General features: G+C 41.0%; 1 protein-coding gene across 3 annotated transcripts in view; it reads left to right on the top strand.

The window, feature by feature from the left end:
- Window positions 1-16,100, top strand: part of Tulp4 (TUB like protein 4) — a 140,767-nt gene that overhangs the window by 97,821 nt on the left and 26,846 nt on the right. For all 3 annotated transcript variants that reach the window (XM_070010540.1, XM_070010541.1, XM_070010542.1), the window contains exons 5-7: window positions 2,116-2,296; window positions 4,182-4,316; window positions 8,050-8,216. In XM_070010540.1, the coding sequence (XP_069866641.1) occupies window positions 2,116-2,296; window positions 4,182-4,316; window positions 8,050-8,216 (483 nt within the window). The remainder of the gene's footprint in view (window positions 1-2,115; window positions 2,297-4,181; window positions 4,317-8,049; window positions 8,217-16,100) is intronic.

Here is a 16,100-nt window from a genome sequence, read left to right as displayed (position 1 = left end):
TTGCTGACAACTATATTGTGATTGCTTCTTTCCCCTTTCTTCCCATCTCAATAGTGGACTGTCTTCCTGTAGGAGCTGTAGCTGGAATGGATTAATAGCAGCAAACTTGGGACTTGAGCTTTGTTCTTTTTTTTGGGGGGGGGGGTCCGGTTGTGGGGCCTGAACTCTGGGCCTGGGCACTGACCCTCAGCTCTTCAGTTCCAGGCTAGCGCTCTACCACTTGAGCCACAGCGCCACTTCCGGCTTTTTTCTTTTTGCTTATGTGGTGCGGAGGAATCGAACCCAGGGCCTCATGCATGCAAGGCAAGCGCTCTACCACTGACCCACCTTCCCAGCTCCTTGAGCTTTGTTCTGTTTTGCTATTGTGTAATGCTGAACACTGATAACTTGTTGCATCATCAGTCTTTTATTCAGTAATTATATGTCTGTACTTCTATCTGGTGTCTGTTTGTTCTCCAAAATGGAAAAATGTGTTGTCCAGTGCAGAAACATGTCCTTCCTTCTTTCACAACCACTTGCCTGGGCATCCTACGCCATGACAGGTCCTGGGGAGATACTGGTAAGCAAAGCTCACATGGTTCAAGTTTCAGTTCAGGCTGCTATAACATTATACCACAAACTGGGTGGCTGAACAACAGATGTTGCTTTCTCACAGTTCTAGAGGCTGGAAACTTCAAAGTTAAGGTGCCAGTCAATTTGATTCCTGGGGAGGGATCCTCTCCTACTTCTGATGCCTGTCTTTCCTGTGTTCTTACACTGCCTTTCTTCAGGGCTTAGGGTGGCACTGGGTGCACACAGGGGACATTAAGTGCCCACTGTATACCTAGAGCGTTGTCAGGTGCCAGAAATAGCTATGCAGGGCCTGCCTCCAGGTAGCTTAACATAAAAATCTCAAAAGTAAACCAGAATAGAATAGGTTGCCCCTGTGTATGAGGTGTAGTCTTTCTAGTCAGACAGCCTTGGTTTGACAGTTTCTTGGATTTGTTAGCTTAGCCTCTCCTAAGTTTTTTGTGTCTGTGAAATGGAAATAATGATTTTGTTGTTACGATGAAATGCTGGTAGACAGATTGCATTAAACATAAAAATATGGAAGGCTTCAGTATTTTCACAATAAAAAAAATATATATATGGAAGGCTTTAATGGCAGTAGGTACAGGATTCTCCAGAGACCATCACACAAAGCAGATGGTAATGCCAGTCCTGCTTCCCAGGTCTCAAGGTTCCTCTAGGGACATCCTGCCAGTGACATGCTCAAATCAAGGGAAACTTCAGCAGCCATCCCATTCTGTTCTTAGACTCATGGCAAGGTTAATACTTTGCAACCTTCCCTTAGCATTCTTTAGCTCAGGCAGTGTGCCTGCCTTCACCACCTACCATGTTCTTGTGTGTACTCTTGAGACCTCTTGGAGCCAAGGAAAAGTTCTCAGGAAAGACCCTTGGGGTACTCGGGCACCAGTCCCACCTGAGGTAGTGCTGAGGAGGTAGGAGGGGGATTACTGTTAGTGCCTGTTATTTTAGTAGTTAATGAGGTAAAGATTTTAGAATTTTGCTTATTAGTACAAAGATACCACTAAGTGAATGTATTTCATACAACATTGCATTATTAATTAAACTCAGGGCCATCCTCCATGAAATAAAACTTTATAAATTAAACATTAGAAATGATTTCAAGATCATCTTGTTTTCTAAATATGGTTAGGTAACATGCTTATGTAACCAAACATTCTCTTCTAAATGAGAAAATCACCATAGTGAATCTCAGTTGGCATCTTTATTTTCCACAAAAGTAAATGAATGTTACCATTTAAGCCCTATTCTCTAATCAAAATACAAAACGAATACAAAAAATGAAATTTATTTTGCTGATCTTGCTTGGAATCTCAATGTATGTTCTTGTGCTGTTAGTCACATTTCAATATTAAAGGTCTAAGATTCTTAAAATAATGGCCAGCTAGTTTCTACTACTTAATGTTTGCTACCCATAGGTTACCTAAATGGGAGATGTTTTGTTGTTGATGTTGTTTTGTTATTTCAAAGTAAATTTTTGTCTTCATAAAACAAATTGATACAGAGACTTACTCCCACTGAATCAAGAGTGCTGGCCCTTGGTTGCAGGTGCTGTTTGGCACAGCTGACGGGCAGGTGATTGTCATGGACTGCCATGGCAGGATGCTGGCCCACGTCCTGCTGCATGAGTCTGACGGCATCCTCAGCATGTCCTGGAACTACCCCATCTTCCTGGTGGAAGACAGCAGCGAGAGCGACACAGACTCTGATGACTACTCTCCTCCCCAAGGTAGCCGGCTCCCTGGCCCCTCACTTTGGCCATTTAACAGAAGAGAATGTAGGAATATTGAGGGAGAGTGGATCAATTTAGAGAAGGGAGGGTAAAGACCTGCCATATACACACCTCTAATTTATTGGGAAGCTTCTTTTTCTTTTCTTTCTTTTTTTTTTTTTGGTTGGTTGTGGGGCTTGAACTCTGGTAGGCCTGGGCGCTGTCCCTCAGCTCTTCAGCTCAAGGTGAGTGCTCTACCACTTGAACCACAGTGCCACTTCCAGTTTCCTGGAGGTTTATTGAAGATAAGAGTCTCATGGATTTTTCCTGCCTGAGCTGGCTTTGAACCACGATCCTTAGGTCTCAGCCTGTGAAGGGCTGGTGCAAGGGACGACGTGGAAGTGCCCGCCCCCCCCATCAGTGTCTACCTTCCCTGTCTTTTCCCTCTTGTCACAGAGACAGATGATACTCTTGGCTTTTTGATGACATGAGCAAAAAAGGTGTATACACTGTACACACACTTTCTCTACATGTGTGTATAGAAGGTCCGTGTTTTATATATGAAACAAAAGGAAATTGGTTGAAGGGTTTCAGGATCACTTGCTGTAGGAGGGAGAGTTCCTAGAGCCCATATATTCATTTGGGTAGTAACCATCCCTTTCTTAATAGGACGCTAGCCTCGAGAAGTATTGGCTATATTTCTACAATCTCATAGTAATAAAGTCCATGTCATAAAATGCACTTGGAAGTGTACACTTGTAATCCTACTTAGAAAGCTGAGATCTGATGATTGCAGTTCAGGCAGGAAAGTTAGACTCTTGTCTCCCCAAACTACAAAAAAACTAGAAGTAGAGCTGTTGCTCAAGAGGTAGAACACTAGCCTTTAGTACAAAAGCTCAGAGACAACACTCCGGCCCAGAGTTCAAGCCCTATGACCGGCAAAAAAGGAAAAAAAAAATGCACTTGGAATATTTAAAAACAGAACTCCTATATTGTAGGTTGAATCTAGATTTGCTCATTCTGTTTTATTATCGAAAGAAACGGAGTTAGTCTAAGGCTCCTCCTCTGACCAGTTGCTCTCCTCAGTACAGTGGGGCACTTCAGAGGTGACAGGCATTCACCTGTCAGAGCCACTGACGTTCTCCTTGGTATGTCCCATGGAATTCAGTACAATGAAGTATCTTAGAGTGATGTGAAGGAGAGCAACACTAGAGTTCTCCGTGAAGGTAGATGTGGCTACTGGAGGTGTGTGCAGCATGGCTGTGACACCTACAGAACCTCTGGTGAGCCCCAGTCCCCCAGATGTGCAGAGGACTTTGATGTTACCACATGAAAGAGTTGGTCCCTGACCTATCACACACAAGTGCTTCTGGTGCTCATCAGGCTGGCAGTGCACTACGGATGGAGCAAGGGCTTTATGTACCTCAACATTCTCTAAATTTGCTCTCTTCTGGTAAAACTAATAGTAGCTACTGTGGCTGCTCATTGCCTGTACCACTCAGTAAAAGAGCAGTTAGTGTTCTATGCAGTGAAACAGAACTAAAACATTTTTCACTCTTCCCACCATCCTTTATGTTGCATGTCATTAAAGTAATTTGCATTTATACCTCATTAGAAACACATTGCACATAAGTTAATAAACTTAGCTCACTGATTCTCACCGCCCTGTAGTTGCCTCTAGGGCTACATATTCCATATCTGCTCTCTCTGATGAAACTCTACTGGTGACCCATGTGTGTAACTCCTGAGTGGTGAAACACTGCTTCTTAGTGCAGTTGCTACACTGTCAAGCAACTTGAGTGGGGGGTAGGGGGAGACAACAAACAAGTCTAGCTTTGGGCACTTACACTGAGTTGTTGTATGCTCATCGCCTGCTTCTCACTCAGCACTTGTATTTCCACAGATGGTCCTGCAGCGTACCCCATCCCGGTACAGAACATCAAGCCTCTGCTTACCATCAGCTTCACCTCGGGAGACATCAGCTTAATGAATAACTATGATGATTTGTCTCCCACTGTCATCCGCTCAGGGCTGAAAGGTACAAAACACTGCCATGTCCTAGCCCTGCAGATCAACCCTGTACACATCTGCCTTCCATCCTAATGCCATACACCAGTATCTATTGATTCTTGTCTTTGTGATAGACTCTTCTGGCTTGTGGTATCCAAAGCCCCTCTGCTTGCCTGATAAATCAGTACTTAGTCTTATCTAGAACAGGGGTTCCTGACATACGTTCTTTTTTTGACCATGCTGAGTAAATTGAGGGCCTCATGCTTGCTAGGCAGGCATTCTACCACTTGAGCCACACCGTCAGCCCCTGTGAAGCCCTCTCTGGTTTTTTACTGGCTAAGTGGAGATTAAGAATCCCTTGGGTTTATCTGTCCTGGGCCAGCTTTGCAATGTGATTCTCAGATCTCAGTCTCCTGAGTAGCTAGGATTTCAAGAGTGAGCCACCAGTACCCTGACTCGGTCCTGCCTTTGTCTGCTTCCCTCTGATAGTAATTACCTAGAGTGGTTTGCATCTGGCTGGCACTATGGTGGCACGTTACTTGGACAAGAGCTACTGCTACTCTTGAAGCAGTGGATAGTGTTCAAATCATCATTTATGGAGAGACATGTAGGGAGGCATATCATGGGACTGCAGTCAAGTACTGCTGCCTTCCTGGCAGACATTTTGAAATGTTGTTATTGTAAGCAAAATTAGTGCATAAAAATATTGAAAATGTTTGAATTTTGCTTTTCATCAATGATGTGACTCTGATAGGTTCTTTAGGAATCTTGGCCCACAGTGGTACAATGTAGAGAGATTTCAGAATCAATTTCCTATGCTGTCCCTAGTCTTTGATGTTACAGGGACTTACTATATTAGATCCAACTGTGCATCTAGTTACTGTTACTTAAAAGTAGCCATAGCTTAGACAGACATTGCCTTGTGCTCCTACCTGGTTTCTTTAGGAACTACAGATAGAAAAGAATGGGGTTCAGCTGGGCACTGGTGGCTCATGCCTGTAATCCCAGCTATTCAGGAGGCTGAGATCTGAGGATCAGAGCTCAAAGTTAGCTCACACAGGAAAGTCTATGGCACTCTTTATCTCCAGTTAACCACCAAAAAGCCAGAAATGAAGCTGTGGCTCAAATGGTAGAATGCTAGCATTGAACACAAAAGCCAAGGACAGTCAGTCAGTCCCTAGGCCCTGAGTTCAAGTTCCAGGATTGGAACCAGGGTGTGTGCATGGTGGGGGTAATTAGGTCCATATATGTAGCTGTTGGTTGTCAGTAACATATGGAACCTGTCTGAATATTCCACAAGCACTTAACTTTATTTTTAAACTGGAATATTTTTGCACTGAATTATACTCCCTCTTGGGTATCCACTCTGCTATTTTAGAGCTGTACTTGTAAGGAATGATTTAGCCCATAAACTATGGGACAAACCATGTAGTACCACAAATAGGCTTTGTTAGAAGCTGAGTACTTTTGTGCTGATGATAAACTTAAATTACTGTGCTGTTTTATGTCATTTTCTGAATATTTTAGGAATTAACATATAGGAATGGTTAGCATCATATATAGAGTAATCAAAGTTTTGTTTTTGTTTGAAAATTGGAATTTTCAGCTGGGCACTGGTGGCTCACACCTGTAATCCTAGCTACTCAGTAGGCTGAGATCTGAGGATTGCAGTTCAAAGCCAGCCCAGGCAGCAAAGTCTGTGAGACCTTTATCTCCAATAAACTATTCAGAAAAAGCTGGAAGTAGTGCTGTGGCTCAAGTGGTAGAGTGCTAAACTTGAGCACAAAGAGGCTCAGGGACAATGTCTAGGCCCTGAGTTCAAGCCTCAGGACCAGCAAAAGAGAGAGGGGGGGAGGGAGGGAGAGAGGAGAGAGAAATTTTATACCTTTGACCAAGTTTATTAATTTCTTGAGAACTCGGGGGCAGTGCCTAGGCACTGAGTTCAAGCCTCAGGACAAAATAGAGGGAAGGGGAGAGAGAAGAAAGAGAGGAGGGAGAATGAATATCAGAGAGAGAGATGGGGTCTTGTTATACTTTTTGCCTAAACTGTCCTCAAACCTTGATCTTCTTAGCTCTACTTCCCAAATAGCTATGATTATAGATGTGAGCCACTGCACCTAGGTTTTAATAAGAAATGTAGAGGTGAATTGTTTTAATTGGCATTTGCTGTGATTCACAATTGGCCCATACAGGTTTGTCATCCTGTCCTTTTTTACCATGTTCTTTTCAGATGGGAGGGGAAGGGAAGGGAGATGAAGGAGGAAGTGAGATCTCTGCAATATGGTCATCTTGATTCAGGAATGCTCTTTAGTTTGCACAGGAGGTAGAAGAACATCAGTGACTTCAAAATGCACTTCAGAATCATTTCTGTGTGTTAGAGGTGGCATTATGGTCATTTGTGACGTAATAGAGCTCAGAGACTGCTATACTGGGTCTGGCTCTGAAATATAGGTACTTGTTGTGGCAGAGTGCCTTCTGGAAATTTAGTTTGGCCTCTACAAAATGGACAGCTCAAGTCTAGATTTCAGACATTTCTGTATAAGCCTGATGATGGTTTTAGGGTTTTGAATAAGAAAAAGTACTAGGAATCTTATAGTACTAATAATTTTTTTCTACCAGCAGGAAGTGATTGTTCGCAGTGGGATAAGCCAGACCATTTACTAGCCATTTGTTAGATAGTGAATAGCCTGTAGGTGGACATTGAATTTCCAGTGAGAAATTTTCTCTCTCAATACTATCTGCCACCCAGCAGAATTACCTTTCTTCTTTAATAAACCCCTATATACATCATAATCCAGTGTCAAATAAAACCTAGTGCCCTCATACTTCATCTGTTCAGTGTTGCCAGACAGCAGATGAATAAACTTGGGCTTTTCTTTTCTTTTTTAGTATTTATAAGCTGAGTTCTCTGTGGGTGAATCATCAGTCTCATTATCTTATTGCTTTTATAAAGTCCCCCAGTTTCATTGTGGAAATGCTAGTTATACAAGTATAAATTATCATGCTAACTTTTTTCTTAAAATGAAAAATCTCTGTACATAGTCCAGGCTGGTCTCAAACTCAAACCCTGTTTCAGTCTCCCAAGTAGCTGATACCTGGGATTACAGTATATATTGTCATGCTAGCTTCAACATACCAGCTTTTCTCTGGTCTGGCATAATCAGGTTTCTACCTTATTTATTTTGGTTTTATGAAAATTGCAAACCCTATCCATGTATTATTGTCTACAAAGAAATAGGTCATTAGTCTCTAGGGGAAGAGAGGCTATTTTATATTTGCTTAGCATTTCTGTTTTTTTTTCATTTTTATTTATTTTTTATCGTGAAAATACTGTACAGAGGGGTTATAATTACATGGGCAAGATAATGAGTACATTTCTCATCAAGCATTGTAGCCTCCTCCTTTGTTTCCCTTTCCCATCCCTTCCCAGCCTCCCCCTCTCCATCCCCCCAATCCTCCCACACACACACCAAAGTTGTAAAGTTCGTTTTCGACATGACAACTTGTACTTCTCATTGTTGCAATGGGTCTACCAGTATTCTTATTTAAACGACTTTTTTTCCCCTTCCCCTCCACAAATTATACCAACATCAAATACAGTGAAAGCAGGGGTTATACTATGGGGGAGGGACATACAAAGCAACAAAGAAATAATCTTACAAATAACATTTCTGTTTTAAACTACTGAAATCATTTGTGGCATGGCAGAGTGACAGGAGGGCTGAGTCCTTGTGCTGACCGTCTCTTCTATGTGGTTTTAGAGGTGGTGGCCCAGTGGTGCACACAGGGAGACTTGCTAGCTGTCGCTGGGATGGAGCGGCAGGCCCAGCTCAGCGAGCTCCCCAACGGTCCTCTTTTGAAGAGTGCTATGGTCAAGTTCTACAATGTCCGAGGGGAGCACATCTTCACGCTGGACACACTTGTGCAGGTAAGGACACTTGGGAAATGCCACAGGCTAGTGTACATCTCGGTAAAACACCCTTTGTTGGTTATACTAAGGGGGTAGTTATTCATTGTAATTACCTTTGGCACCTTTTATTTTAATCTCTTTTGTTTCTTAATTGAATTGTGTGTAAACCAGGAGAAACAGGAAAGGAAGCAGTTTTTCCTTTAGCCAGAATGCCTGATTTCATTTCCCAGAAGTAAAATTCTGGATCACTTGGTAATTCTGTTTTTAATTCTTTTAATGACTTACTATATTTTTTTCCATGGCAGTTATACCAGTACACATTCCCGTTAACGTTGTTCTTGCCAGTGCTTATTACTTTCTGGAGTTTCCTTGGTAGTAGCTTGCTATTAGGTGTTCATTGTAATACTGAGGTGATATCTCATTGTGGTTCAGATTTGCATTTCCCTGATGATTAGTAATGGTGAACCTTTTACTGGCAATTTGTATGATTTTAGAGAAATTTCTGTTCCAGTCACTTGCCCTTTTTTTTCTTGACATGTCTTTTGGTTGTTGAATTGTAGAATTTAAATACATCTTTTAATGCAATATATTCTTGGGCAAATAAATACATTTGTTTACTCATTTGTCCAAACAAAACTTGTCCATCAAAAACTTGGAGAGTCTACTCAAAATATCTGATGTCCAGCACTGAGCTTTAAGTACAGTATTTAGGAGGTAAAGAAGGAAGACAAAATTCACACCTCTCAGGAGCTTGGAAGTCAGATAAGGCCGATAAATAAATAATTACACACAAATACATTAGATTTGTATACCAGGATTGTGGTGATTTGGAGAAGAGGACTCAGACTGAGACTTAGGTTTTATGAGCAGTTTTCTGGGTCTTCCCAGTCCTTCCTCTTATTAGCAATCTTCCACTGCTATAGCTCTATAATAGGAGTAGTGATTTCTTATTAGCAATCATCCACTCCTATAGCTCTATAATAGTCTGGAGTGTAGAAGAGAGACCTGTATAGACCCAGTTGCTTACTTGACACACCTCTCAGTCTTGGCATAAAAACTGCACAGCAACTTGTTCAGCCCTCAGGATATTCTACCTTTCAGAAAAGTTCATCTTTGGGTTATGGCCCGATAATATATCATAGGTCACCATTATCTCACTTTTTGTCTATGGACACATTCCTTTGCTCTAGAAGCTGAGGTCTACTGGAGTGGAGGAATAGAAACAGGTTGCCAGGGGGGTGGTCTTCTGAGCTTTTAGCTGTTTGGCTGGTAATAAAGCTTTTACCTGTTTGAAAGGCAGTTTGCCCTCAGTCACAGGATGATTACTGGTGTATCTTGTTTTTCCTGAGCCCAAGGTGATTGCTCAGTGACTGCAGCAGAGATCAGATTAAAGAGTACAGATACTAAGCTGAAACACTTAATTTATGAGCCCAGCAAAAGCATTTTTGAAGTTGCCTCTTTCATTTTCTTTTCTTCCTGTTTCTCCTTTGCTTTCTCCTCTTTTTGTTAGTTACCTTATTTTTTGTGTCTCTGTGTGTTTTCCTATTCATTTCTCTTCATTTGTATTCCCCCTCCACCCCACACGACAACATTAGCCAGACTTCACTACAACTCACCCTACTCCTGTAACTTCTCCTATTGGGCTTAGCCACCATTCTTTTCTTCTCTATTAAAAGAAAAAAGCAAAACAAAAACACCCTGGTTAACCAAGATCTTCCTAAAGCATAAAGACATCTGTACTTCTATATATATCTAAAATTGGAGCAATAGAGATTACTCGTCTTCATTGCTGGTCTTCATACCTCAAACACAAAGCTCTGGTTTACCACCTGCAATAAAGGTGGTTGCCAAGCTTACTTACCCTAAGTGGAGAAGAGTTCTGCACACAGTGTTCCAAGCATTGGAATTGACTGTTTGACGAGAAAGACCCACTTCTTTAATATAATAGCAGGAAAATACACCTTAGCTCCACCATTTACCCAGTCTTGAGTAGTCTGAGTTCAATAACTAAAAGGACATAGGATAGTGAAATCACCAGGTCTTCATTCCAGATGCACAAATCCCACTAAAAATCACAAGTTTATAAACAATCAAGACAACATGTTTCCCTTAAAAGCCAACAACTGCCAGGCACCAGTGGCTCATGCCTGTAATCCTAGTTACTCAGGAGGCTGAGATCTGAGGATTGCGGTTCAAAGTCAGCCCGGGCAGGAAAGTCTGTGAAGCTCTTATCTCCAAAAAACACCAGAAAACCGCAAGTGGCGCGGTGGTAGAGCTCAAGTGGTAGAGTGCTAGCCTTGAGCTGAAATGCTGAGGGACAGTGCCCAGGCCCAGAGTTCAAGCCTCATGACTGACCAAAAAAGAAAAGAAAGAAAGAAAGAAAGCCAACAACTCCACAATAAAGGACTTAAGTGATAATGAAGAGGAGGAAGAAAGCTCAAATGCAATAAAACAATGTCAAGAAATAAAAGAAGTAATGTTTAAACAGCTAAGCCAATTCAAAGAGGATTCAAACAAACAGCCAGAGAACACAAGCAAACAGTTGAGTAAAATAGAGAAAGCAATACAGGGGTGAAAGGGGAAATCAACAGATATACATCTTGGGAGGAAAAAAATCAAAGTGAAGTCCTGGAAATAAAGAGCTCAGTGGCCTAAATAAAAAACTCATTTGAAAGTCTAGTGAATAGAACAGTTTCTTGTCTTATTTTTCTTCAGCTAGAGACCATGTTTTCTCAATTTTCTAACCTTCACTATGCCTAGAATATATGATAAAGGCTTGATGACCGTAATTATTAGAAATGTTCTCATTTTAATTGTTTGGGCTCAAGGGTGAAAAGATAGCACCATAATGTCTCAGCATTTTAATTAATTACTGATTATTTTTATTGAAGGGTCTTTTCCAACCATTGAAAAGTATGTCTTAATATAATAAAGTTAAATAATGATCCTTAGTAAATCAAGTACAGAATTAATTACTTATAGTACCAGCTTAACTCTTTAGTAATGGTAAAATGTCATATAATCTGTGCCTTACTACTGAAGGAGTCCAAAGGCAGAGACATTTTATAGCAAGAAAGATTTTAGGCTATTGCTTATGAAAAGTACTCAGTGCAATTCAGATTTTATTTACAAGTTAATTAGATTGTAGCTTGTTGCATACAAAGCTGCTGGTTGGAACAATATATGGCAACTTTAACTTGATCTTGTGATTCACTGATGACAGCAGTGACTACAGCTCTTACAAGATACATACTGTAATTCATTCCCCTTTCTTTACTGCATTTGTCTTTTACAATTCTGTAATCTAGTTCATAAGCTGTTGTATGTGACCATCCATGCAAGCTGTATATTTGATAATATGGTGACAGATTTTTAGATTTAGCACTATTGACTGAGTTTGCAGACTTCAGTAATTTGGGCCTGATTTCTTTAATGAACTTGTGGCATTAGAAGCAAGTTGGGGATTACTATGTATTCTATAAAGTTTAGTTGCTTGTATAAGAGATTTGGTAGAAAGAGAAGGAAGAAAATAGAGATAGAAAACAGGAAAATTAAATAAGAGATTATATTTATGATTATAGGCTTTTATACTCCTGAAGGAGAATCCCATAGCAAACAATTATAACCTTTTTATAGAAGAGTCACTTTGCCTGCCCCTGGGAGCTGCCATGGTTTTGCATTTTTTTTTGTTTTTTGTTGTTTTTTTTTGTCCAGTCATGGGGCTTGAACTCTGGGCCTGGGCGCTGTCCCTCAGCTCTTCAGCTCAAGGCTAGCACTCTACCCCTTGAGCCACAGCGCCACTTCAGGCTTTTTTATTTTTTTGCTTATGTGGTGCTGAGGAATCGACCCAGGGCCTCAGGCATGCAAGGCAAGCGCTCTACCACTGAGCCACCTTCCCAGCCCAGTTATGCGTTTTCTATGTTGTAAATAGGTTAGAAAGCCCTTTGTGATTGTTACTTGTTTATGGAGTACTGTGGGTCAAGTGCTCCAATAACTACCTGGTAAGCCTGAGGTCCTGAGCCCACACTGTTGTGTTGCCAAAGCATAAGCAAGCAGAAAACTCAAAACCAACCAAACAAGAAAAAAAAAAAAAAACCCAAAACCTGAGATTTCTGGCTGAGGTGTGGCTAGAGTAGTAGAACACCTGTGCTAGCAAACATGAAGTCTTGAGTTCAAACCCCAGTACTGAAAAAAGGAAAAAAAAAGAATTCTTGAGGGGCTGGGAAGGTGGCTCAGTGGTAGAGCGCTTGCCTTGCATGCATGAGGCCCTGGGTTCGATTCCTCGGCACCACATGAGCAAAAAGGAAAAAGCCGGAAGTGGTGCTGTGGCTCAAGTGGTAGATCGCTAGCCTTATGCTGAAGAGCTGAGGGACAGCACCCAGGCCCAGAGTTCAGGCCCCACGACCGGACCCAGAAAAAAAAAAAAAAAGAATTCTTGAGATTTGAGGCTAGAACATGGATCAAGTAGCACAATGCTTGGACTTCCTGGATTTAACCTGAGGCTTGGCTGGATGAATCCTGAATTAGTTTACTTAATTGGTGGCCCAGTCATTATAATTTCATACCCAAAGCTGTCCATTGTGTACAGCTCTGTTCAATGTACAGTGTACAATGTATAGTGTACATTTATGCATAGTCATTTATGTTTGTAGTCCTAGTTTAGCTACTCAGGAGGCTGAAATCAGGAGGATCATGGTTCAAGGCCAGACCAGGCAAACTATTTGTATGATTTCCCTTTTCAACCATCTCAGAGAGGTGTGTGCCTGTCATCCCAGCTATATAGGAACTCTAAGTAGGTGTTGATGGCTCATGCTTGTAAAACTAACTACTTGGGAGGATCATATCTGGGGGCCAGCCAGGCAAACATTTCACAGGATCGCATTTCTACCAATAAAATGGATGAGCATGGTAAGCTGTGCTTATCAACCCAGCTACACAAGAAACAAATAGGACTGTGGTCCAGGTGAGCCCAAGCAAAATGCAATGGATGCTTCACTAGAGAGTCACAGAACATTTGCTAGGCTTGTGTCCAAACTATCTCCTTGAAGTAGCTGCCTTAGTCCCCTATTTGCAGGGGACTTTTAACCTACCCTTCTTCGTTTCATAGTATTTTGCTACCTTGTATAATCAGGTAGTCATTGTCAAAGACATTAAGATACTTATTTCCCTCCTATCTCAGAAGGTAAACGGCATGGGAGCAGACATTTCTTATTAAACATCAATGCCCTGATACTTAGAATGGCTCATTTTATACATTGCATAAATATATAAATTGACTAATCAACAGTACAATAGATGAATAAATGGGTGGATTGTCACAGGCCCTGCACAATGCACTAGCAGGAAATGAGGCACTATAGTAAGGAGCTGAAAGCCACCTCTTGCTGATCATGGACTGTCCTGGGGACATGAGGAAGAGCGAACTACTCCTTCCAGGGTTCAACGTGGACCAAGCAGAGAGAAAGCTACTGAGAGGAACGACTTGACTCCATTAACCACACACCCTCAAACTGCCATTATGAACAGATTCTTCTCCATCCTGAGTAATTGCTCTCTGATGAAAAGACTAATCACAGAAGCGCCAGATTTCCGCTATACTCCCTGAAGTGCTGCTCATTTTTCTTACCCTTTTATATCAGATTTATATGTGCAAAATATGTACACCTCTCTATGTAAATTAAGTTTGAATAGTTTCAACTTTGCAATTCTAGCTCTCTCTTCTAAAAGTAGTAATTTTGTGTGATTTGAAAAAGAGATTAAGTCCACAATCTTATACCTGAGTTTTCCTTAGCAGATAGCAGCTTTTCAGTTAACAATTGGTGATAATCAATGCATATGCCAAGGCTTACTGGCTTTGACCATGAACTTCAGCAATTCATCCCCCAATAGGTAGAAATAGCTCTGCTGGAAGGATATTCTGTATTGTGAGCAGACAGAAGGACTCATGTTCTGCTAGTGTGGCTGAGCACAGAGTGATGGAAATCCATGTCTGTGGGTCTGCCAAGTCAAGACTTACTTTTACTGAATTCCTCTCACAATGCCATGGCATATACATTCTGGTTCCTTCGAAAACTCTAGGATATTTGTAGCTATGGACTTTGGCTTAAGTACCAAAGAGCAGCACAGGAAATCTTATTGTCAAAAAAGTGACATGTACAGATACTTTCTGTGGACTTAACAAGATTTAGAGAATCCTGAAAAGTCATGACTTACTAAATGGTCATCATAATAACTAATTTTCCCCACATCAACGGCACCTCAAAATCTTCAGAGAAGTGTGACAACTTTTATCGTCTGTAAAATTCCTCCTAATTTTTTTCTAATACAGCACTAAAATTTTTATGGTGAAACTATATCATATATTTTACTACTTTTTCATATTGTATAGAATATATACTATGAAACTAATTCAAATTAATATATTCCCCTCCCACTGCCACTGGCTTGGACAAGTAAATATTGCTGTACCCAAATTAATGTGTAGATACTTGTTCATATTTTTGTCCTCTTTCTTAGAAGGAATTTTTTAATCTTGCTCCAGATAATAATTTCTTTGAGACTATAGATACCACAAGCTAAATAATTTCAGCTTTTCCCCCTTGGGTTCTGGTTTTCAATATTCTTTCATGTCTTTTCACTCCAATTTGGTTGATAATTCTCTTTTGTAATTATCTCATGCACAGTTTAGTGTATAGCCATTTTTCCTTGCAATTCAGACATGTGTTCCTACTGCTGTTTCCTGTTCACCTACTGATGATACTACCTGTAACTAAGAACTAACCTCTGAGCCAGTGTTTCTCAGATGTTAAGATGGAATAATCTGTGTGATAGACAGGACTGTATGAGGTCATGTATATGAGCACTTAATGTGGCACTGGAAATATAGTGAGTTTTGAAGATGTGATTATTCTGTTATTATGCACAGTGAGTGTTTGAGGCTTTTTCTTCAGTTTCAAAGTCTGTATTAGTGGTATAAGTTCTTAGTACAAAGATAATAGATACAGGGGCTGGGAAGTTGGCTCAGTGGTAGAGTGCTTGCCTTGCATGCATGAAGCCCTGGGTTCGATTCCTCAGCACCACATAAGCAAAAAGAAAAAAGCCGGAAGTGGCGCTGTGGCTCAAGTGGTAGAGCGCTAGCCTTGAGCTGAAGAGCTGAGGGACAGCATCCAGACCCAGAGTTCAGGCCCCACGACCGGACCCAAAAAAAAAAAAAAAAAAAAAGATAATAGATACATCCTTATCATAATTTTATAAAACATGTAATCTACTGTTTCAAAGAGACAGTTTATGAAAAGCAGAATGAGGAGGAGGAACAAACCATGAGGATGGCTATTGTAGTTGAATGAGGTGGTATACATACTACCGTGCATGAGGCCAACGTTTGATCCAAAGTACCAGCCAAAAAACAAAGATGAAGCATGATTTGGGTGCTAATAGAACCTCTGTTTTCATCTGTGATTACAGAGCTTGATTATACCAGAAAAAAATGTATTTTTCTATATGTTGGTATTCAGCAGTGATTCTGCCTTGCTGTGAATTAGTAGGTTTCTTCTTTAAGGTCTACCTTTAGAGGGAGATCATCTCATGTAGAGCATGAGATGTGCATGGAAATGCTCCAGAAGCTCCTGACTTAAGTTCCAGGCTCCACTGTTAATAAAATCATGATCTTCCACTGTGGGGAAGCTATGGTCATTACCCTGTTGTTGCCTTGCCTGGCAGGGAGAAATGCAGCCTTGCATTTTGCTTTGAAGTTGAAACCAGGATTAACTGACCCTAGAAGCTAATTTAAGAAAGTGTCTTCATGTGTTCCTTTTATCTTGATGCCTGTCATTAAAGTGTTGTGACAGTTCTGTTCCTGTCATTCATATTAAAGAGCTGGCATGGCCACTTCTGCTCTCTGAA

This window comes from Dipodomys merriami, unplaced genomic scaffold (assembly GCF_024711535.1).
Source record: "Dipodomys merriami isolate MVZ:Mamm:240054 unplaced genomic scaffold, mDipMer1.0.p SCAF_8, whole genome shotgun sequence".
NCBI lineage: Eukaryota > Metazoa > Chordata > Mammalia > Rodentia > Heteromyidae > Dipodomys > Dipodomys merriami.
The sequence above is the reverse complement of the archived record's forward strand: the minus strand, read 5'-3'. Positions and strand labels throughout refer to the sequence as shown.